The sequence below is a fragment of the Lagenorhynchus albirostris genome, chromosome 13 (genome assembly GCF_949774975.1).
Source record: "Lagenorhynchus albirostris chromosome 13, mLagAlb1.1, whole genome shotgun sequence".
Taxonomy (NCBI): Eukaryota; Metazoa; Chordata; class Mammalia; order Artiodactyla; family Delphinidae; genus Lagenorhynchus; species Lagenorhynchus albirostris.
The window spans coordinates 66672959-66695646 of NC_083107.1; the positions used below are offsets into that span (position 1 = coordinate 66672959).

General features: G+C 46.9%; 1 protein-coding gene across 1 annotated transcript in view; it reads left to right on the plus strand.

Annotated features, from left to right (window-relative positions):
- The window catches only part of ALK (ALK receptor tyrosine kinase), a 713856-nt gene that overhangs the window by 640484 nt on the left and 50684 nt on the right, over nt 1-22688 (plus strand). Inside the window, exon 13 of the mRNA XM_060168966.1 lies at nt 14936-15098. Coding sequence (XP_060024949.1) covers nt 14936-15098 — 163 coding nt within the window. The remainder of the gene's footprint in view (nt 1-14935; nt 15099-22688) is intronic.

Below are 22688 nucleotides of genomic sequence, written 5' to 3' on the forward strand. Positions count from 1 at the left end.
TTATGTGATCCTTACAGACTCTCCCCACCCGTCCCCCAGGAGAGACATCACGGTCCATCTCCCAGCCCTGCCACCTGCTTAAAGCCACTCACTTCTCCTTTCTATGCCTTTGTTTCCTCACATCCAGAAAAATGGCGCTTATATTGTTAGGGCTTCCATCTCATAGGTTTGAGGAAGGGATCACATAAGTGAATTGGTGTCAAGGGCTTAGAGAGGTGCTTGACCCAAAGTGAGCTACATGAGCTGTCATTATTTTCCCTATTTTAGAATTGGGAAGACAGAATCAGAAAGGTTATGTGGCTTACCTCACCAATCAGCTGCAGAGCCAGGGTTCCCACTCAAGCCGGCTCCCCCCAAAGTCTTCCCACTCTAGCCCCATGCCCACTAGGAACAATCCCAGATACCACCCAGCTGCTGACTGCGGTTAGGGAGAAGCTCTTGCTACATCCAGACTGGGTACATCCATCTTCTCTTTCCACGAGGAGATTCAGCTCAGCGTTCAACACAGAAAACCTCATTGCTTTCTAGTTAATGTGTTCACAATTCCCTGAATCTCTCTCCTAGAAAAAAAAAAATCACATCGAGCCGAGTTTAATTTAACAGGCCTGTGCTGGTGCCCGCTCCGTGCCCTGTCCCGTGCTGGGTGCCTTGGGGCCCGCAGCTGCGAACAAGCCAAAGCGCCCCTCATGGAAAATGTACCAGCCAGAGCGGGGCCCACATAAGCCTGACATGAAGCCACTGTTACCCCAGTACAAGGGAGTCTCTGCATCCCTTTTCAGGTGTCCAGTTCTGGTCACAGCTGGAATTAGGACAGGTGCCCCCACTCCCCGGCTCTGCCTTTATCCTGCCCTGGATGGTGAAAGGGTCTCCATCCAAGACTGGTGCCTTGCAAATTATGCTGAACTGATCATTTTTGAAAAGAAATCCATGTCCTTTGAGAAAGCAAGGAATCAACAGTGTACTTCATAGCTGCCCGACCCTGGGCCCCACTGGAAAAATAGTGCAGCAGCATCCGGCTGTGGCAGACTCAAAAACGCTTCACGAACCTCCAGCCTAATACGACGTGCTGGTTGGCATTATGGCGAAGCTGCAGACAAAATGCCTTCACACCATGCCGTGGTTCCTCTCAGTAGCAGAGAGGACCCGTTGCCTTTCTCTCTCCTGGCTGGCCTGAGAGAACATGTTGTTTTTCCCATTTGTTTTAGTGAAAGATTACATAAGTGAGAGACAGTAAATGACCTGGGAACTCTGAGCTCGGCACGCCTTGATTAAGATCGTTTAGCTCCAAGACTAACAGGACGCAAAGGCCCCTCCATCAGTGCAGGTGCGTTAAGCACTTGTTATTTGGGAAGTCCGCTTTTAATTGTTGTCCTTCTCTCAGACTTGCTTGTTCTGCCTGCAAAATAACCCTGCATCCCCCCGGAGCCTATTCAGCTCTTTGCTTGTTAGAGCAAAGCTTCAGCAATCCTGGACAGAGAGGATTTTTAAAATTTATCTGGACCCAGAGCTGGACAGTGGAACTAGGGGGAGAAAGGCTGAAATGCTAACTCTAGATCCCAAAAGACTGTTCCTCCCTGCTTGCCCCTATGTTGCCAAAAGGAAAAGGAGCAAGAGGTGGAATCGCCTTAGCCATCACTGAGTCAGGGAGAAGAGAGAGGGCACAGGGAATAAATGGGCCCACCAGCGCCCTCCACACTGGGTGCTTACCAAGAAGATGAGGCCAAAGAAACATTGGTTTCTGGGGAGGGCTTTGGGGTATACAGATAGGTATCTATTGCTTTGTATGAACTACCATAAAAATATAGTGGCTTAAAACAACACACATTTGTTATATCAGTTTCTGTGGGTCAAGAAACCAGGCACAGCTTAGCTGGGTCCTCTGCTTCATAGTTTCTCATAAGCTTGCATAAGATGTTAGCCAGGGCTGGGTCTCATCTGAAAGCTCAACTGGGGAACGAATTACTCCTAAGCTCACATGGTTGTTGGCAATTCCTGGAGAAGCTGATGATGAGAAAGAGAAAGAGAGACAGAGACAAAGAAATAGGGAGTCTACTAGCAAGATGGAAGTTACAATCTTATGTAACATAGTCATGAATATAACATCCTGTCACCTTTGTCATAGTCTGTTGGTTAGAAGCAACTCACAGGTCTCGCCCACACTCAAAGGGAAGGGATTATGCAAGCGTGTGGCTACCAGGAGGTAGAGATCACTGGGGCCACCTGACAGCCTACCTGCAGTGGCTTTTGTGTGTCAACCAGTCACCAGGAAACTTTGAGAGCTCACTGTGGATTCTGATGGGCAGAATTCCTGGCAGCAATCTCAAGCCTCTCTGTTCAACATTCCACAGACACTTAAATATTCACTAAGTACCTACTGAGTGCCAGTCCATAGCAGAATGGAAAATGGACCAACAAAGAATTCTAGAGACCGCGGTTCCAGCTGCGGGACTTCAGGAGAGTCAAACCTTCTGAGCCCCAGTTTTTTCTTTATTCATAAAGTAGTGGCAATAATTACCTGCCACAGTTCTTTTTCAGAGCTGGCTATTGTAGTGAGCAAATGAGATCATTTGCTTTGAAAGGTACAAAAGAATATGCTAATATAAAATGTGTGATATTATTATTAACATTATTCAACTACATAACAGAAAAGACTAAGCCAGTTCCCTTGTCCCTCATCTGTTTCCTTCTATACATTTTCAGTGTATTTATAATCCTCCTCCTCCACCTATGAGCTGTGCACTCTTTTATTTGTATGTATGTGTTCTGGGCATATTTTTCCTTAATTTTTTTAATTTAATTTTATTTTTTTTGCGGTACACGGGCCTCTCACTGCCGTGGCCTCTCCCGTTGCGGAGCACAGGCTCCGGACACGCAGGCTCAGCGGCCATGGCTCACGGGCCCAGCCGCTCTGCGGCATGTGGGATCTTCCCAGACCGGGGCACGAACCCATGTCCCCTGCATCGGCAGGCGGATCCCCAACCACTGCGCCACCAGGGAAGCCCTCCTTAATTTTTTTGCGAAAGTTTCAAGCACATTCTAGTTTTTGCCCTCTTAAAGCTAACCGTCTTAAGAAAAAAGGGGGCAGTATTTTGCATGTTGGGTCCTTTTGTTCAATCAATTCCCCCAACCCAGCTGATCATCAATTTGTAGGTGAAACCCTCAAACTCCACTTGGGGGAAATATGTGACTTGAGTAAGGACATAGAAGATTGCCCCCCAAAAGGCCCACTCATCAGTATAAATTGAAAGAGGGTTTCTAGTCTTTCAAAGCTTGCCAAGATCTCAGAAATAATGGGAACTTCAGGACTTTCTCCAGGGACAGCTTTTCAAACAAGTCCCAGGTGGTTGGATCTGAGAGGCCTGATTTGGTTTTTATAGTGAGTATTGACAGTGACTGCATAATAATGTGAGAGTATATTTTATTCTTTTCACTGTTATTTTTTATTGAATGACTGACAGACTCAATGACCCAGTTCTGGGATTAATGTTCACAAGTAAGGAAAATAAGGTACAGCTTGGGCTTCTTCAGCAACCCAGCTGAAAGTCAGAAAAACTCCTGGGCCTCAGAAGAGCTCCCTGAAAAAGAGGAGTATTCCTTTTCCTTCACCCAGATTTATGACTTGCAGCCTACTAACTGGTCCATTCAGTCTAACAGCTGATCGGCTCCCTCAACCATGGGGCCGGTGGCGTGTCCACACTGCTAAGGAGCAGGACTCGACTGTTTCCTTATAGACATGCAGGGCTCCCTGCCTCTCAGTTATGTGGGTGTGGATGAGCGAGCGTGAGTGTGTGCTGGTGTGTGTGCGAGTGTGTGAAGGTGTGTGCCGGCTCCTTGGGAGCCTACCCCCTCTCTGCTCTGCAGTCATGAGTAAGACAAAATTTGCCTTTCGACACATCCATTTGTACCACCAGAACGCCTCCGGTCCGCTCCATCCTATGATGTTCTAACCCTAATACAAGAACTCCAAAGGGTCAAAGATGCTTCCTTTGAAGCATGCACAGTACCCGCAGCATGTGTGAGCTCCCCCTTCTAACCCCTCAGGTGGGTTTGGCGGCTGGCGTTTGGCCTACTCTCTTTTTTCTATTTTTTTTTTCTTGGTTTTGTTTTTGTTTTTCATTTAACAAAGGTTTATTAACTACCTTCTGTGTGACTGGCACTGTTTTAGGTCCTGGAGACAAACAGTGAACAAAATCGGCTAAGCTTCACTCTTGTAAAGTTTGCACACTAGAGGGAAAGACAGGAAACAGACAAGTGTACAGATGATATAGTTTCAGATGGTGATGTGTTGTGAAGAAAATAAAGCAAGTTAAGGGGACAGAGATGACAGTGGCAGAGCATGTGTGCTATAACGATGGGTGTTAAGGGAGAGAACTCAAGGTTTCGTCAGGTGTGCCTCAGAGCAGAACTGGGATAATACTATTTGTTACTATCATCAAGACCCCACTTTTTACTCCTGGGCTGGCGTGGCCTGGGGAACCTCTGAGGCCCCTCTACAACGTAACTACTGCTCTCATAAACTCTAGAGGCCTTGACCATGAAGTGTGCAGACACAGAGCAGAGTGTGGCAGAGAAGGGGGAGCACCCCTGGGCTGAGCAGGCTGGGCCGGGGGAGTGACCCAGACACCTGCTCTCCTCCAAGGAAGGCAGGCTGAAGGCCACACACAGTTTCTAAAGAAGCATTGGAAACCCGGTCCCAATCCGGCCTGGCATTGCTGTTGGAGCGAGAGCAGCAGGACTCTCTGGTCAGTGGTGTTTTCTTTGCCAGTTGGGAGGAGATCTGTATTCTAGGAAGGCTCCATCCACATTACGTCTGATCCAGCCAATGTCCAGCAGCCCAAGGAAGTGTCCAGTCCAATAACAAAGATTACTGTTTAGACGACTGCTGATGTTGGTTCGGGGGCCCTATACATGACTAGTCTCATTAGTTCAATGCCTGATGGTGTCAAGACTCACATCTCTGTGATCTTTTTTTTTTTTTGGCGGTACGCGGGCCTCTCACTGTTGCGGCCTCTCCCGTTGCGGAGCACAGGCTCCGGACGCGCAGGCTCAGCGGCCATGGCTCACAGGCCCAGCCGCTCCACGGCATGTGGGGTCTTCCCGGACCGGAGCACAAACCCGTGTCCCCTGCATCGGCAGGCGGACTCTCAACCACTGCGCCACCAGGGAGGCCCCTCTCTGTGATCTTTTTGGCCTTTTCCTCATGCTTGTTGCCTCATGGCCACTGCATCTCCAGGTACCATGACTGCCCTCAAGCGGGAATAAGAGAGACTTGCCTCTTCCCTTCTCTTCTCTAGTATAACATAGTTTGTCTTCTGTCTTTGTTCCACCATTTGGTCCTACTTGCTCCCCCACTACTTCCCTTTCTGCCCTGGACATTTGGATTCCCCCCTTTTCATGTGTCCCTGTTCTCCAATTCATCTTAGAAGGTCCGGGACCCTGACCCAGGAGTCAGGACATTTGTTCTTCTAGCTCCTAAGCACTTGGCCACTTGGGCTGCCTGCACCTCCATCTGCCCATCTGTCAGAGGTGTTACAGTCCCAAGGCCTTGTAAGGATTTCACCTTCATGATTTAGAACCAAACAATAAGCAAGAACTAGTAACAATAAAGCAGTGAGGGGTGCTGGCCTCCCACACTGTTGCCTCTCTCCCAGGAGCCAGTGGACCTTACAACAGGAGGTACCAGACCAGGGTTTTCTCTCCCAGGTCTGTGGACAAGAGCAGATGAGGGCAGAAATCAATGACCCTTCAGGCCTGAGTGTGGCAAGGCTGGTATTTGAACCACTGCTACTTCCCACTTAAGCCTCAGAACCAAATCCATTACGTGTGACTCCCAGCTGGGTGAGTCTGCAGCACCCGTCTCAATGTCAAATACTTTATTAACACAACTCTGGCCTGAAGCCAACTTGGGAATAACCAAATTAGCCCTGAGGCCTCCCTTAACTTAATTTTTACAGCTCTGCTTTCAGGATAGTGTCTTTCCTGTGACCTTTCCGCTCTCACGTGTTACTCACTTTCCCTCAGGGAGAAGGGGGTGGCTGAGAACACAACACAGACGCCATCACAGGAGCCATTAAAAACTGCCTCAGATTGCCAGGCGTCAGAGCTGTTTAGGGTAATTCAGTCCTGAAAGCAGCTTTTATCTCAACAGCCCAGATTTGCTGCCCTATTGATGGGGGGCCGGCTTGTTCAGAGGTTCCTCTTCGCGAAGGGATGTCTGCCTCCCAGCAGAGAGGGATGTGGGCCTCTGGTCTTTGTTCCCCAGGAGACCTCGGCTTTTACAGGCATCCTGCCCATCTAGAGGAACTGCGTGAGGGTCTAGGGAGACAAAGATGTAAAAGTGAAGAAGAGATTATGTGTGTGAGCACGTCTAGTACAAAAGACAGAGCTGGTATTACAATTACTGTTGTTACCCCCTCCTAACTTCTCATCATCAAAATAGAACAAGAGAGAAATGACCAGAAAGCTACGCATGAGTAAACGAGGTGTGTGTGTGTGTGTGTGTGTGTGTGTGTGTGTGTGTGTGTGTGTAGATGCAAACAAATTCAGTCTGAGAAACAAAGTAGAACAACAAGGAAAATTCATCAACTGAAAACTGTTGTAGGAAGAGTAAATGTGATGTTCCCCTTCTCACTTAGTCTCTGTAACCACAGGCCATTTCTTTAACTTTTCTACATGGTTGCCTATCTTATGAGATAAACGTAACAGTTCTTCCCCCTTCCCTATCTACTGACCTAACATGGTTTTAAGAAACTAAACTAACTGGAGGATGGAGGTGCACCATCCGTGTACTGTAATTAAGTACATTGAAACTGAGGGACTAAAGATTCCCAGTCTTGTTGGTTCAGAATCACAGCAGCATCCTTTTATCTGAGGATAGAAGATACTTCTAGTACCTTCCACCATCCACCAAATATAAATACATTCCAAAACTCTGAAATAAAGGTTTTTTGTAGCTAGCTCCCCCTCAGTCTGATGCACAGAGAGGTATAGGGCCCTTCTCATGCCCTCACCCAACATTAGGTACCAAATAAGGTTAATCAGAGAACATCCTGAACCACTGAGAAAGCATACCCGACAGCAGAGAGAGAGGACAGTGAGTTAATATAAAATATTTATATCTGCAGCCATTTAGTAAAGGGTCAAATAGCCCTAAACAACTTAAGTCCAAGTGGCACTATCAAGAGGAAGTTAAATTATACTTAGTGGGCTGTATCCAAAAAAAGGGCAGAATATGATGTAACAGCAAGTTCTAGGCCATGGTCAGTGGGGATGTCCCTGAGGTGAAGTCTGAAAAACCCTGCAGTCCCAGGCGTAGAAATACAGGTGAGGAGCCTGACTAGAGAGATGGTATAAAGGAGCTAATCATAGCAGATGGTGTCAAGTGATTCCTAAATTTTAAAAAATTTTAAGGATTCTGGAAAGACGGCAGTGATGCCAGTAACAGCATAGTTTTTTTGTTTTTGTTTTTTTATCTCTCTGAATCCCTATGCAAAAATCAAGGAAACGTGTATCAAAACTGAAAACCCATGTATATTTACAAAAAAAATTTTTTTGCAAATATATTCCCCTCCAACCCCAAAATACAAGTGAGTGAAGACAGAGCGCCAACAACCATAAGACCTGCATAGTATCAGCATCTGAACAAGGGGAAGAGAAGAAAGGCTATCTTACAAACCTGAGAACAGGAGAACCCCCAAATAGCTGACAGGTATTTGCTAGAAATGACAGACAATCTGAAAATAGCTACTGAAACTAGGAGAGTTCTTCCCCAACCCAGTGGTGTGTGAGAGCAAGGGGCCTTTGGTAAGATCTGAAGGAGCTAGAAGAGTCTGGCCACTGAGTATCCTTTCCGGGAAACGACCCACACTGAGAAGAACTTTCTAGGACTGGAATCAATATTGACTAGGATAGGGATAAAAGAGACCACAAAAAGAGAAGATATCCAGATTCAAGTGGGGGAAAGAAATAGAGCCAGAAACGTCGGAAAGCAAACTGCCATAGTTTTTAACACTATATGAAAATTAAAAAAGAGTAAAGGGAGCTGTGTAAAGTTAGAAAAGCTCCTGGATCCTAAAAGTTCTAGCAAATTAATTTTATGTTAGAATGCATAAGTATCAAGATCGAACCCCATCCAAATTACAATAAGAATTTTAAAAGAGCAGAGAGGACAGAATAACATCCCTACAGAAAAATGAAAGCATACCAGAAAGACAGGCCCACAGAGGAGATGACAATTGTAAGCTATTTCAAAATGAGTTAACAGACAAGAAAACAATGAAAATAACATAAATCATTATTATAAAAATCAGAAACTAGATGGTAGAACTCTCTAAAGAATTTGAAATAAAAGGAAAAAATAATTTCAGAAATGAAGACTAAATTAGAAGATGTGCAAAAGCAAATAAACATAACAGTTAATGCCTTATGAGAAATGGAAGGTGAAAAGAGAAACTTTTTTAAAATCAAAAAGATGATACACATCAAAGAGAGGCAAAGAAGATCGAACACACAGATAACAAGAGTGCCTGAATAAAGAAAACCAAAGAAGGGAGACAAAACAAATGTTTAAAGCTATAATTCAAGAAAAATGTTCTTATTGAAACTACTTATTAAAAGAGCGTATCTGTATATCTGAGAATACTGACTCATATTGAGCAATACCAAAGTATCAGTATATTATAGTAGAATTGCTGTACCTTAAGGAAAAAAAAATACTGTGGGCACCTAAGCAAAAACAGCTAATGATTTATTAGAGAATGAAATTTGGGTTATCATCAGAGTGTTTGACAGCAATACTTTATACCAGAAGAAAATGGAGTAATATATTTAATATACTCAAAAGGAAAAACTATTATCAACATTCAAGAACTCAAGGAATATTGCTCCTATGAGCCCCTCCTAAGGAATCTACTTGAAAACAAACTTCAAACAACCAAAGTGACTAGAGATATATCAACGTGATTGATATGGGCATTAAGCATACACTAGTTACAGACTAACTAAAGGTTAAAGAGGAAAGAGTAGTATATGTAATGGCAATGTGCCCAAACAATGTAGATAATGTTCAACTTCGAGAAATTTTAGGAGAATAGAGAGCACATATACCAAAAAAAATGTTTTTACAGATCTCAGTTTTTCTATTGATTATGGTATAGTAGTAGTATTGTTACTCTGATACTATTGTGTGTATAATGGAGGATAAAGTGAATGAGTAATTATAGAATATTCTAATTCCATTATCACCTTTGTTCTTGAAAACCAAGACTCTCAGTGTGGAAAAAGAAATACAGATGTAATATAGAAGAGGATAAATTAAAAACCCTGTAGTCCTGAATTTGATTTGGAACTGTCAGTGTGAACTCATGGGTATTTTGTCATATAAATGTGTGTGTGTGTGTGTGTGTGTGTGTGTGTATTTATACTGATATACATATGTATACAACATGTATATTTTCTAGCTCTGTCCACTAAAGAAGCCTAGAAACAATCACCAACCCCGTATCAATAAGTGTCTATAGCACCCAGATTTTATACTTAAAAAACCTTTTTTCACTAAAAGAAACCAAAGCTTTTGAAAAAATGGCTGAGCCCAGGTCGGGGAAAGGAACATTTCATCATACCAGATAGCAAGGAAGTAAAAGAACTCAGGAAGCTACCACTGACCAAAAATGTGACAATTTGAGCTTCTAAGGAATAATAATTATGATTAATTAAAACTCAAAATATGTTTAAATTCATGTATTCATAATGATATGCAAACAACTAATTAGTCAACTTCAGAGGATGATAGAGGACCAATTCATTACCTTGAACACTGCAAATAAGGAGAAAGAATTGAGCATTTATCCTGCCTTTCCTATATGAACTATACCACTGGGTAACAACATGGTAGGTGAGAGGAAGCATCTCTTTATAAATATATGTCAACTAATAAATAAGGAAAAAAGTATATAATTTGAATATCATTATTTTGCAACTCCCAATAAATAAACGAACCTAGGCATTAAGCTTCAACAACTGTTAACATCAAAAAAAGACAGCAATAATCAGACATTGATCTTGTATCTAGAAGGGGATGCTACTCCATTCTTTAAAGAGTTGAAATGTTTTAACCTCACAATGGCAACGATATGTATATTGCTTTCATTTTGCCCTAATAAGGAGAACAACTTATTAATTTTAACCATGTACTCACAAGAAGGGCTACTTTCTCCAATTTATAATAAAGAATAGTGTCATATACATTTATGGATGGTGAATGATTATATTTACTTGGATTTTTGGTCATTATTTTGCTTAACAAGATCTACAGTGGCCATCAAAATGGTTCAATACGCCACAGCTCCCATGAAGTTCAGCTCAGTCAACAGATATGGATAAAATTGAGCTCCGTGGATCAGAATAAAAATGGTATATAAGATCCACAAGAGCCATTGAGCACTCTTCTGTGGCACAACCATGTAGGCCTTTGATGTGAGGCAGATCCTTATTATTGTGATTAATAATGATAGTTGAGAACTTATTTTCCTTTGTATCACGTTTTATTTCTTTGCATTCAATTGAGCAGATGAGATGGCTTAGCAACAGTAATAAAACCAGCACGATCACTACCTAGCCTATTTTTTTAACATTGTGCTGTGTATTACTAATTGATTTGTTTCTTCTTGGAGGGGGCTGCAATATACTTAAAATGAAACCCAGTGCTTGATGGATTTTTCTTTCCTCAGCTGTCTATAACCAATCAGTATTTTGATGTTTGTGGGTTCTTTATACAATATAGCTGTGAGTATTAAACTAGGTTTCCAGTGGGTGGTATAATTAAGAACAAGATAAAGCAGTTCTTGTCTTTTCTCTCTCATAAATGAGTTTTAATGCAATGGTTGTTTTTTTGTTTGTTTTTTAAGTAAGAGAAGAGGAAAGAGCTGGGTTTCCTCCCTCGCCTGCTCCCAATCCAGGCTCCTCCTTGGGGGCCATTTAATCCTACTACAGCTCCACAGAGCCTCAGGGATCAGTGTAGACTCTCAGCTGGGGAAATGTGAGGACCCTTGAACTCTCAGATTGGCAACTTGGCGTCAAGCTCACCTCACTGCTGGTCTCACTGTGACCTTGATCTTCTCTTTAAAAACCAAGATTTTTCCCTTGTTGCTTATTACCCAGTCCCTCTCATACATCTGCTTGCTGATCTTGTAAACATTCCAGTTACCAGATTCCCTTTTGACACCCGCTGGCTCCCCATGGCCTCTTGGGGGGCCAGAGTCCTGACACTGAGCACCTGTTTTCCCTGGTTTGCGCCCATGACCCCCTAAATTGCACCCTCTGCTAGGGTAAGCTACTGTGGGACTTTCTGAGGCTGAGGGTCTACCTACCACATACCCTGACCAGACTCCTCTCCCCTCATGGTGACCTGCCTACTCTCTGGTCCTGAGCAAACTTGGTCGGGTTTAACTGAGCTCTGGGCTCATAGATTTTAAAAGGGGGAAAAAAAAAAACAGACTTGCAGAAAGGTTCCATGAGGATTTCATGGTGACTGTAGCACCTTTTCAAGTCTTGAACTTAAACTCAGAAGATCTATGTTTAACTCCTAGCTTGACTGATTATCCACTCTGTTTACAGCAGGCTGGCTCTCCTGGAAAAGTTGTCATATAATGCAAATATTGTCCTCCCTCCACCGTGGCCCCAACCTAGCATCTACTAATCTGAATCTTCAGGGCCCTGGAATCTGTATGTTTAAAGGTCCTTAGGTGGTTTGGGAACCACTGAATTCAGATATCTCCAAGGTCCCATCTTGCTGTGGCATTCTGTGATGTCTATGAGATTCCAAACAGAATGAGCAAAGAGAACCGACAGGATGAAGCTTTAGTAAGACAAGCCCACACACATCAGAAGCAGGACAGCCCTTCACAATGGGCAATAAACTCAGAGAATCCATACCCCCAAGAAGTGCTGCTGGTGGGACACAGAGATTAATTCCAAACAACTTTGGGCAGATTTACGAGAGTCAGAGCCATCCAAGGGAGCAGGGAGGACCACCATGCCTCGAAGGCTGTGGGAGCAACAGAATTCCAGCTGGGTGAATCATGGGTTTGACCTGGGATGGCAAATCCTCTATTCCCATGGAATCTACTTTAGAAAGAATTCCCACTCTGGACCTCTCCATCAGCAGTTGCTGAAAATGAAAACAGAATTTTGTGCATAGAAACCACCTGAGACTAATATATATCCACTGAGTTGGGAAAATATTGGTCCCTTTATTGAGAAACAGCCCTTAGAGTCCCTTCTTTATGGACTGGGGAACATAAATCTTGAGATTGGGTGTCTCTGCTTCCTTACAGTCAAAAACTGAGCAGGAAGTTACACACTTTTTAAACTATATTCACTATGCGTCTCTAATGCATAATGTTGTTCTAAGCACTTTGCTTAGGTCATCATTGAATACTCCACAGCATGTCTAAGTACTAGGTGTTATTACCTCCACTTGTTCAGATTAAGAAATTGAGGCTCAGAGAGGATGTAGAGTTTGCCCCAGTTCTCATACCTCATCAGAGGTAAAATCCAATGAGAAAATTTGGCCCATCTGCATCCAAAGCCCATTGCCCTCTTCCTACCCCGTCAGATGCCCAACTTGGCCAAGAAGTAGAAGCCCACCCTCTCTGGGAACATCTCAGAACCTTCAGAGCAATGTTAAGCGAGGCTGACGTTAGAAGAGGGTCCTGCTGAAGGACGTGCTCCAGTAGGGTGCCGAGCCCACGCCTTCCTTGAACTGTCTTCCTCAGCACACTCTTCAGGGGAAAAAAAATACATATTTATATTTATGTCTAAATTCTTTAATTTCCAGGACTGAACTAACTAAGTGAACCATCATGCTTCTGCCCCAGATTGATAAGGCTGCCCCTAAACCCAGGCTGCTGGCTATAGGCACAGACTGAACCTGCAGAATAGGCTTCAAGGAGCTAGAGACCACGGGGAGGAGCGTACTTTTTAACTTCTTTTCTGAGCTGTTCTTTTTTCCCTGCTCCTATCGTCATCCCCAACTCACCGAGTTTAAATTCCCAGGTGCTGTTGGCGGAGGGATCCCTATACACAGAAATCCCGTCCGCGTTTCCCATTGTCAGGAACAGCACCGGCCTTGGGTGCAGGCAGGTGTCAGCGACACAGCTCACAGTTTTAGAGTTTTGGACTTTACAGTGACCTTTCATACCCCTCGCTTTCTTTAATCCTCATGGCAACCCAGCCCCTTTCACAGACAATGGAACATGATCAAGGTCCCATAATCAACAATGATGAGGCTGCTCCTGAACTCGGATGTTCGTGCTGATTTCAAAGCCTGAATCCTTTCCGCTTCTCCCCTCTGGCACAGCCCACACATGTGATTTGAACACTGGAGAGGGTGAAAGGACATCTGGCCAAGACAGCTCTGCTGAAATGCCTCCAGTAGAGCGTTAGTCCTTTGAATGAACAGGTTACCCCTTATAATACAAATAGATGAGAAAAGTAACAATCAGCAGCCATTCACACCAAAGATGAATGGATTCGTCACCTTCTTGCCCTTGAAACAACCTTCAGAAACCAAATAGAAACCAACATCTTCATTCAAAAAAATGAAGCCAAGAAAGGTATTGAGTGCTCAGTATTGAGTAGCTGTATGCGTGAGAACCCCAACTAGAGCTTCGGTCTCCCCACCTCAGCTCTGGGGCAGTGTCACAAAAGCCCACCACAGCCAGCCCGGTTTTCAGATTATCAAGACTGCCCAGTGTAATCTCAATCTGATTGCTAATAATTAGCAACCCAAATTAACCTTTCATTTTTGCATCAAGTTAGCTGAAAGTCATCAAAAGAATTTTATGCTTCAGCAAACAAAACTATATACACCCAAATTAATTTTTTCATAATTTTCTGTAGGTAGAGTTCGACTTAATCACTTTAAAGGGAAATAATTTCTTCAACCTTATAATGAGATTTTTGTATTTTAAGTAAAAGTGATTTATCAAGAGCACATTTTTTTGGAAGTTTTTTTAGGTTGTAAACATGTTAAAATTCCTGCCAGGATGAAATCTGACAATTCCCCAAGGTCCAGCCAGGCTCAAAGATAGAAAGTTTGGAAGGAATGGCCCAGTGGCAGTGGAGGGGTGGGGATGTGCTGGGTGTTCCTGAGGCACCCCCAGAAGGCCACCTAAGAGCATTGGGTGCTCCGGGGGAGGACAGAGCACCAGGAAGCGGTGAGGGGCTTGGAAAAGAACGTGCACAAAAGGCAGATGTGACCTGTTTCCCATTTTTTACACTGTTACATAGAGAGCCTGAGAGCTGCTTCTAATGCATTTCCAAACCCAACCAATGTGGGGGAGGAGGGCATGGAGCTGACTCTGTGTCCACTTTACTCTTCTGATCTTCTCCAAGCTAAGAAGATCCTATATGCAGATATCAAACTTTCGGAAGCGGGTTAGATCCAGTCACAATAGCACAGATTGAGCACCTGTTCTTTGCCCAGCACTGTGCTGGACTCACTGAGAAACCAGGAGAGGACCTGGCCACCGCCCGCCTCTCTCACCTGAGAGGGGTCTTCTCTCCCTCCTCAGAACCTTCACAGTGCGATGTTAGCCAGACCCTTTTGAGGCTCTTTTTCTGTTACTGTCCTGTCTTGTTGCATCCCTTTGGGTCTCCCTTTAGTAGGCTGTAAGCTTCTTTAGGCCAGGCTCCAAGTCTGCTCCATTTGTGTCTCTCCCTTAGTATCTATCTGGTCCAGGGCCTGGCACACAGTAGATCTTCGACAGAAGTTTCCAGTTCAAATGACTGATTAGTGTTCCTTGCCCCGACATGGGTACCATCTTGGAACGTGGGTTTGGCCTCATGGAGCGGACAGCTCAGAGGCAGCAGAGGGAGGCCCACGGAGGAGGGAGGGCCAGGCCAAGTGAGTGATCGCCTTTCCTCTTGTGTGCAGTTCACTGGCTGTTCACCACATGCGGGGCCAGTGGGCCCCACGGCCCGACGCAGGCCCAGTGCAACAATGCCTACCGGAACTCCAACCTGAGCGTGGTGGTGGGGAGCGAGGGCCCCCTGAAGGGCATCCAGACCTGGAAGGTGCCAGCCACCGACACCTACAGGTGGGTATGGGGGAGGGGGAGGGCAAGGGGCAGATCCACCCTCCCGAAGAGGACTGGGGTCCTGCCGTTGGGTGCATGCCTGCTGTCCTGGGGTGCCCGGGCAGGCCAAGGCTCCGAGGCCACAGACTCTGGCCCACATTGGAGCGTAAGGGCTGGAGATGGGGAGATTTGGGATAATGGAGTATGGCAAGAAAAGAAGCTGTGTCCTCTGTCCTCAAGGAGCCCAGACTCATGTGTGGAGATGATATGCATGCGTGCACCAGCTTCAGAACATTCTTTAGCTTTATTAATAACTGTAATCATAGTGAGCTGTTCTTTGAACTTCATGCTGTTCAAATAAGGCAATGAATGTCAGAATGTTTGGGAGACAAAAGTGTGATACACGTGCAAGATGATTTCTTACGCTTGAGCCTCCTTTCCCGGGCCTTCATTGTTTGCAAGTGAAGCAACTATTCTGGAACTCCTATCCCAGGCCCAACCCCACAATGTTCCACCAGAGCCAGGCCAGGCTGGAGGGAGGCCCGACTCCAACGGGCACTCAGCTAAGCGAAGTTAATGGCAAGGCCTAGACCAGTGGCTCCTAACCTTGAGCGGGCATCGGAATGACAGGAAGGCCAGTTAAAACAGAGATTGCTGGTTCCACTCGCGGAGTGTATGATTTTATAGGTCTGGACTGGGGTCCAAGAATATGAATTTCTTTTTTTCATGCTAAACTTTTTTACATTAATGAAGCAAATATGACAAAACGCTGACATTTATTGGATGCAGGTTGAGGAGGGAGACACCAGTGGTACTCACTGTACTCATGGTATCCATCCATATTCATTCATTCACCGAGAATCTGAATTTCTAGCAAGTTCCCAGATGACGCCAATGCAGCCTCTGGGTTAACCACAGCACATGCTGTCATCCTCGCTCAGCTTGATGCCGTGGGCAAGGCCAGTGCCGCAGTCCTCATTTTACAGTTGAGAAAACGGAGGCTCAGAGCGTCAGGAGCTTCCCACGGCCACGTGGTCAAGAAATGGCCTCCAAGCCCAGACTTCGGAGGCGCAGCTCTGCAGAGGTTCCTCCCACCGCACACGGCTGGGCTGTGTAAACAGGAAGCATCGTAATTTTGCTGTCATTTGTACAGATGCCCCCTAGAGGCTGAACACAGTGGGAAGTGAGCTGCTTCCCCTCCCGCGGCCCCCAACCCCCGGCACATCCTCAGCCCCCTGGGAAGGAAAGGGGCTTCTCAGGTTGCCCTGTTTTCCGCACATTCCCACCCCTGGGACTTCAGTGTAAATGCGTTCCGGGGAAAGCCCTGAGTGCTTTTTAAATGACATTCTGGGCAGGAATGCAATAACAAGGCTTGACTGCAATCAGATTAGCTGCTCCAGGTCCCACACATCCCTAGTAAATGGCCAAAGACCTCCGGCTACCCTTGGCCACGCCATAGTGAGCAGGCCGGGCCTCCCCTTCCGACCTGGCTGAATTTCCAGGGGTCATCCACTCTCCTAGAGAGAAGGGGATGCATATCTGTTGAGGACCCACTAGGTATTCCTCCTCCTTTTCACAATGAGGTAGATGTTATTACTATTGTTTTTATCCATATTCCCTTGATTCCGTATGAAGAAACGTGTCAGGAAGCTTAGCAATAGATCTAAGGCCACTCAGTCAGTGACAAAGCAGGAATTTGAACCCAGGACCGTCAGTCTCAAAGTCTGTTGGTTCTTTCCATTAAAACTCCCACTCAGGAAAACAGGAAATGGAAGGGGGCATAGGAATCATGCAGCACCCACCTCCAGGAAGCCTCCAGAAGTGAGAGCCTGGGAGGGGAGGCCCCACCGCCTGAAGGGGTAGTGGCCAGCCCAGCCCTTGGTGCAGATCCCCACATACAAAAAGCAATGTGAAGAAGAAAGCAGAGGAGCTGTAAGGCAGACAGAGACCTCAACACTTACCCCCAGCAAAACCCATTGTCCCATCCCTGCCCAGGGCAACTCCCAGGCTAGACTGGCTCGAAGTCCTCTGCGACTTATGGAGGTCCTCTTGAGCTGCGTTCCTCCTGAGATAGTGTGAATCAGACCCACTTCCAAACTCGGGTGGGTTATTTAATCTCTTGAGACTCTGTTTCCCCACCTGTAAAAGGCGAAGGTTGGGGGTTGCTGACACCTGCCCAGTTGGTTGCAAAGATCACGTACAAGTGCCTCGCACATGCCCTGCACGTGGCAGGTGCTCCCCAGCCCAGGTGACGGCAGCGAAATCCCCTGGAGTGGTGTCAGGCAGTGGCCAGACAGCATTTCCAGGAACAGCCGTAGTTCCTGACTTCTCTGCTTCCAAGGACGTTTTTCTGACTTCTTCAGATAGGCCCTGCCTTTTGAAAGGTTTTGCCTGCCAAACTACACTTATTAAGTAATAATTCATTTTCCTATTTTTTATTAATCACAGCCACATCTAAGTCTAGCCAGGTTTCTGATCTGTGTAAATTGCCACGGTATAACCACCCGTGTTGCTACAAGCCCAGCCCAAATCAGAGAACGGTTTCCGTTTCTCTCTTTGGAATATTGAGACTAGCTCCCAGCCCCCAGCACTGCCCGCTGAACACTCCGAAACACGCGCAGGAGCCGTTTCTCTGTTGAAGCAGGACACTTCGAAGTACCCACATTTGTAAAGGGGACTCTTCTGATCGGGACTTTTTTGAACTGGCCTGAGAAGCACCATATCAAAATGGAAGAATCAAAGCCAAACAATGTTGCCTTTGGGTTTTTGTTGTTGCTGTTGACTCCTTGTTTTTTAACCCCACAAAGACTTACAGATATTCCTGACCCTCACCTCATCCTTGACCCTGGATGAGGCTTGAGACTTGGACAATAACGTCTACTGGTCACATAACATCGCATCAAAGAAGCAGACCATTCAATGATTTGCTATACAGACCACATCGAAATGTCCCCAAGTCAGAATATCCAGGTTGAGAAGTCAGGTGCCCTTTTTCTGGAAGATATTTTCTCCATATTAACTAATTCTTACTTAGTAAGTGCAGTTCGTCTAGTGAGACAAACGTAGGACACACAGGAGGATGGATCTAAAAGGTTCTTGAGAACAGAAAGGTTGGAATCATTCCTTAGGGAGTCCATCTATTCCTGGAAGAGTACGGCGCTCAGCTAGTTCTGCCTGGCTGCAGCTTGAGGCCTGGCACTGATTATTGCTACAGTCAAGGTCTCTACCGACTGATCAGAGAGGTGAGGGAAAGCACCCTCACTTATCAAGCACCCACTGTGTGCCACAGTGAGACGTCATTGCCTGGGGCTTGCTCAGGGATGCATACAGGTAAAAAAAAAAAGAAAGAAAGAAAGAAAATCTTTTTTTAAATTAATTTTTATTGGAGTATAGTTGATTTACAATGTTGTGTTAGTTTCTGCTGTACAGCAAAGTGAATCCGTTATACGTATACATATATCCGCTCTTTGTTAGATTCTTTTTCCATATAGGTCATTACGGACTACTGAGTAGAGTTCCCTGTGCTATACAGGAAGTTCTTATTAGTCATCTATTTTATATATAGTAATGAAAACACCTCCACTCTTAATTAACTGGTCATTTACCCGGTGTTCCTCTCCCATCTTCTACACCTTTGTCTACTACCACGAAGAGGAGAGGAAGGACAGGCCAGGAAGGAGACAGGTGGGACGTGCCAGGCTAAGGTGGGGCTTTTGGGGCAAAACCTAAATCCCCATCTCCTCCCCACACACGCACACACTGCTTTCCTGCCCTGGGCTTCCCCTTCCCCTGGATTTGCCACTTCCTCTGTCAGAACAGGACAGGTGTCCATACCTGCTCCCCTCCTGCTGTGCACATCTCAGCGGACCATGTTAAGCACCTGTTAGGACACTATGCCTATATAAAGAGGTGCAGGACCCAATTTCTGCCCAAGAGGAGCCCCAGTCAGCGGTAGATGTAGGAACAAAGCATTTCAGTGTGATGTAGAAAGTACTGCAATGGAGGCTTACACACAGCCCTGTGTCAGAGGCCAGGGGAAGGGCCTGAGTTCATGGATGGCTTCCACAGGGAGACACAGCCTGAGTTAAGTCTTGAAGGTGACAGAGTTGTCTACGAAGACGAGGGGAGGGCCTTCCTGGTGGAAGGAGCCCCTGGGGCCAGCCAGGGCCTGCAGGAGCTGAAGCAGGACCTGGCCCTGAGGCTGGAGCCTCACCTCCCGAACATGTTCAGCTCCTTCTGGTGCCAGCATGATGGTGGTGGTGAGAGAAGCAAGTGAGGAGGCAGGGAAAACAGAGGGAAGGCTGGTGAGGTCATGCAGGCAAGAGTCACATGGGGCTAAACCAGGGCAGGAGAAACATGGCGGGAGAGGCCGAAATGTTTGGGAGGTAGAATCGGCATGACTGGAGGACTGGGTGGGTGGGATGGGAGCGGGAGGGACACCTGATCTGGGAGATGTCCAAGTCTTGGTTCTGAGCGCCCATGGAGGAGGGCAGCTAAGGTGGATCAGAGCAGGAGGAGGATTGTGGGGTGTGTGCTGGGGCAGGAGCCTCAGCCTCCGCCTAAAATGGAGACACACACTGACTGAGTCCGGCTCCAAGGCCCGGGGGCATTTAGTGCGATTCGGTGTGTGACACCCCGCGCAGGGCCAGTCGCATGCAGATGTCAGCCAGCCAGCCTCTCGCTGTCCTGCTTCTTCCCCTCTTCATCCTTCCCTCCCTCGGCCCAGCCCACAGCCTGTTCTCCCGCCTCTCCATATCCTTCCCTGTCCCCCTCCTCCCCCAGCTTCCCACGTACACACACAAATACACACACGCACACGCATGCGCACGTGCCCACGTGCACACAGATCGTCTATAAAAACTTTGCTCAAGCACAGCCCACAGCTCCTGATGACAGTTCTCACATGGTTCACTTGTTCCTCAGACATCACGTACAAGAGGTCTCAGATCCCACCTGGAGCCAGCAAGGCCCCCCAGCCAACCTGGGCCACAGCTGTTCCTGACGGCCTCCATCACTGACACTAGTTTCCTCACCTGGCTCCACAGACCAGCACGTGCAGCTGGATGACACCATCTCATTCAAACCCACAGGCATCCCATGGATCACCTACTGCCTGCCCGGCTCTGAGCCAGGGTGGTGCGGTGCGAGGGGCCTCCGGTCGTCTGCCAGGCACTGAATAGATGCTGCAGAACTCGTAGAGAGGACTGAGCCTCTGGAGCCTTGCAGTCTTTGCAAAGGCCACAGGGCAGAAAAGTTCACTAACAGTCCACAATGCCAATCAAGTTCTAAACAATTGTAGAAGAGAGTCACAAGTCATGATTCATTGCCAGAGTAATTGTGCAGATAGCCACAGCCATGAAGAGCACAGAGCAGGGAAAGTGGAGGGAGGGGGGCAGCACTGAGCAAAGATCCATGAGCCGCAGGCAGAATGAAGTTTGGGTTCAACTTCTGACACACTGTATGACCTTGAAAGTGTGCTGCCCCTGCTCTCATCTGCTGAAGGAGGGGTTGGAGAGAGAGGTCACTGACATCTCTTCCAGCTCTGATATTCCTGGGTCAGGAAGGTGGTAGGGAATGAGTGGACGATGAGTCTTACACATTGGTGCAAAACCGGAATGGAACTGGGACAGCAAGGAGCACACGCCTCCACCGCTGACCCCCAGGGGTGTCATCTGATGGCTCGCTTGACCCATCTGGATCGTACGACTCTGTACCTGCACAGAGCTCTCGCCCTGACCAAGCCCTGCACATACCCAATGTCTCCTGTGCTCTCACAGCAGACCTGGAGGCAGGATGGATACACAGGGCGGACCTAACTCTTCTGATTTCACAGAGGAGGAAACCGAGACACAGAGGATGGAAGGGACTCACTCAAGGTCCCACTGGGTGTTAGAGGCAGAGCCCAGAGCAGGTGTGGAAGAGAAATGAGGTGCTTCCTGCTTCCCCTGGTGGGGTCCTCTCACTCCTTCCCCCCCTCCACCGCCCCCGGCAGCCCCACCAAGTGTGCCGCTGACACCGCCATCACGCTGCACACCAGCTGTGCTCTCCTTTCAGGTTCCAGCAGGCAGCCACTTTGATTTGCAGCTAATTCTTTATTTTAAGAAGATTCACAACTCAATTACATCAGGTAACAATAGCTCACAGTCAATAATACAAAACGCAAACCCAATAAACATCCATTCTGACTAGGGGACGTGGGTTTAGATGAAGACAAACAAAAAAATTACAGCATCAGCTCGTTGAGAACAGTATCCTGTAACTTCCAGTAAATTGGAATCACTGCGAGGCATTTTCCCTACCTGAGTGGCAAGTATTTTAATTTGTTGTCATTTGTCAACCATCAAAATAAGTTGTTTACAAGGGATGGGAAAAGGCTTCGAAGATGCAGGCTGAGGGCATTATTCTGGCACAAGTCTGTGTAGCGTGATTCGTACAGTTCGGGGGTCCTCAGAGCACCAGGGCTGGCTTTATGCTCCCACTGCCTCCCTGTGGAAGTAGGTCCTGGGTGAAACTGAACAGCCTTGACCCTGGCTCCTCGGCCACACCCTGCTCCCTATTACCCTGCTCTCTAGAATCCGGGGCCTTATTCACTCACCCCCTTCTGCTACTCAGAAGCCACCCCAGGAGAGGAGTGGACAGGCTCCCCCAGGTGTACATTAGCACAGCAGTTACTATTTGTTACTAGCTACCCTCCAGGGGCTGAACTAGGCCCCTTATAAGGGGCATTCTCTCATATAACTCTCACAACAACCTTTTAAGGTAAATATTCTTATCCCCCTTTTATAGATGAGGAAACTGGAGCTCAGAGAGGGTACATAAACTACCCAAGGTCACACAGCTGGCGAGTGACAGGGCTAGAACCAGGAGAGGTAAGCAAGGTGCCTTGGACACAGAAGTTCAGGAGGCTCTGGCTCTCAAGGTTGACCAAGTGCAAGGCCAACACCCGGGCAGGAGATGTCTAACCCAGTTCCTGGCCCTGAGTGACGGAGTTGGATTTGGATCCAGGTCTGTCTGCTTCCAGCCTGTGCTCTTTTCACTGTGGCGCAGCCCACCCAGGAGGAGATGGGCCTTCTAGTAGCAGCTAGAAGTTTCCAAAGGAGTGAAGCTCTGTGGTGGGATTTCAGGCCTCACAGGGCTGATGAGGGAGGCACTACCCCCTACCAGTAGCCCAGGTGGGCAGCCGCCAGTCCCGTGTCTTTAAGCCAGTAATAGTCCAGGTGGAAACGTGGGGCTGAGGCCATCACGCAGGAAAGCAAACTCCAGCTGCTGACACCTGGGTGCCAATCTCTACTGTCTCCTTTGGGGTCTGTAGAGCTGACCCCAGCCCAGAGTCCCCCTTGCACTTGGGAGCAGTTTGTAATCTTTTCAAACCCACTACTTACCCTCATGAGGGCGGGGGTCCTCATTTTTTTCCTTGGTAGGGGAAGCTGAGGCTCTGAGAGGTTAAGCAAGTTGCCCCAAGTCACACAGCCAGCAGAGCGCCCAGGGTATGACTCAGAACTCAGGGCTCTTTCCATCCACTTCACTGCCAAGAGCCAGGTCAAGACCCAAATGGGGCTGGAGTTCAGACTCGGTTGGGGGGCAAGAGAAATAGGAAAGAAGGCTTAGAGA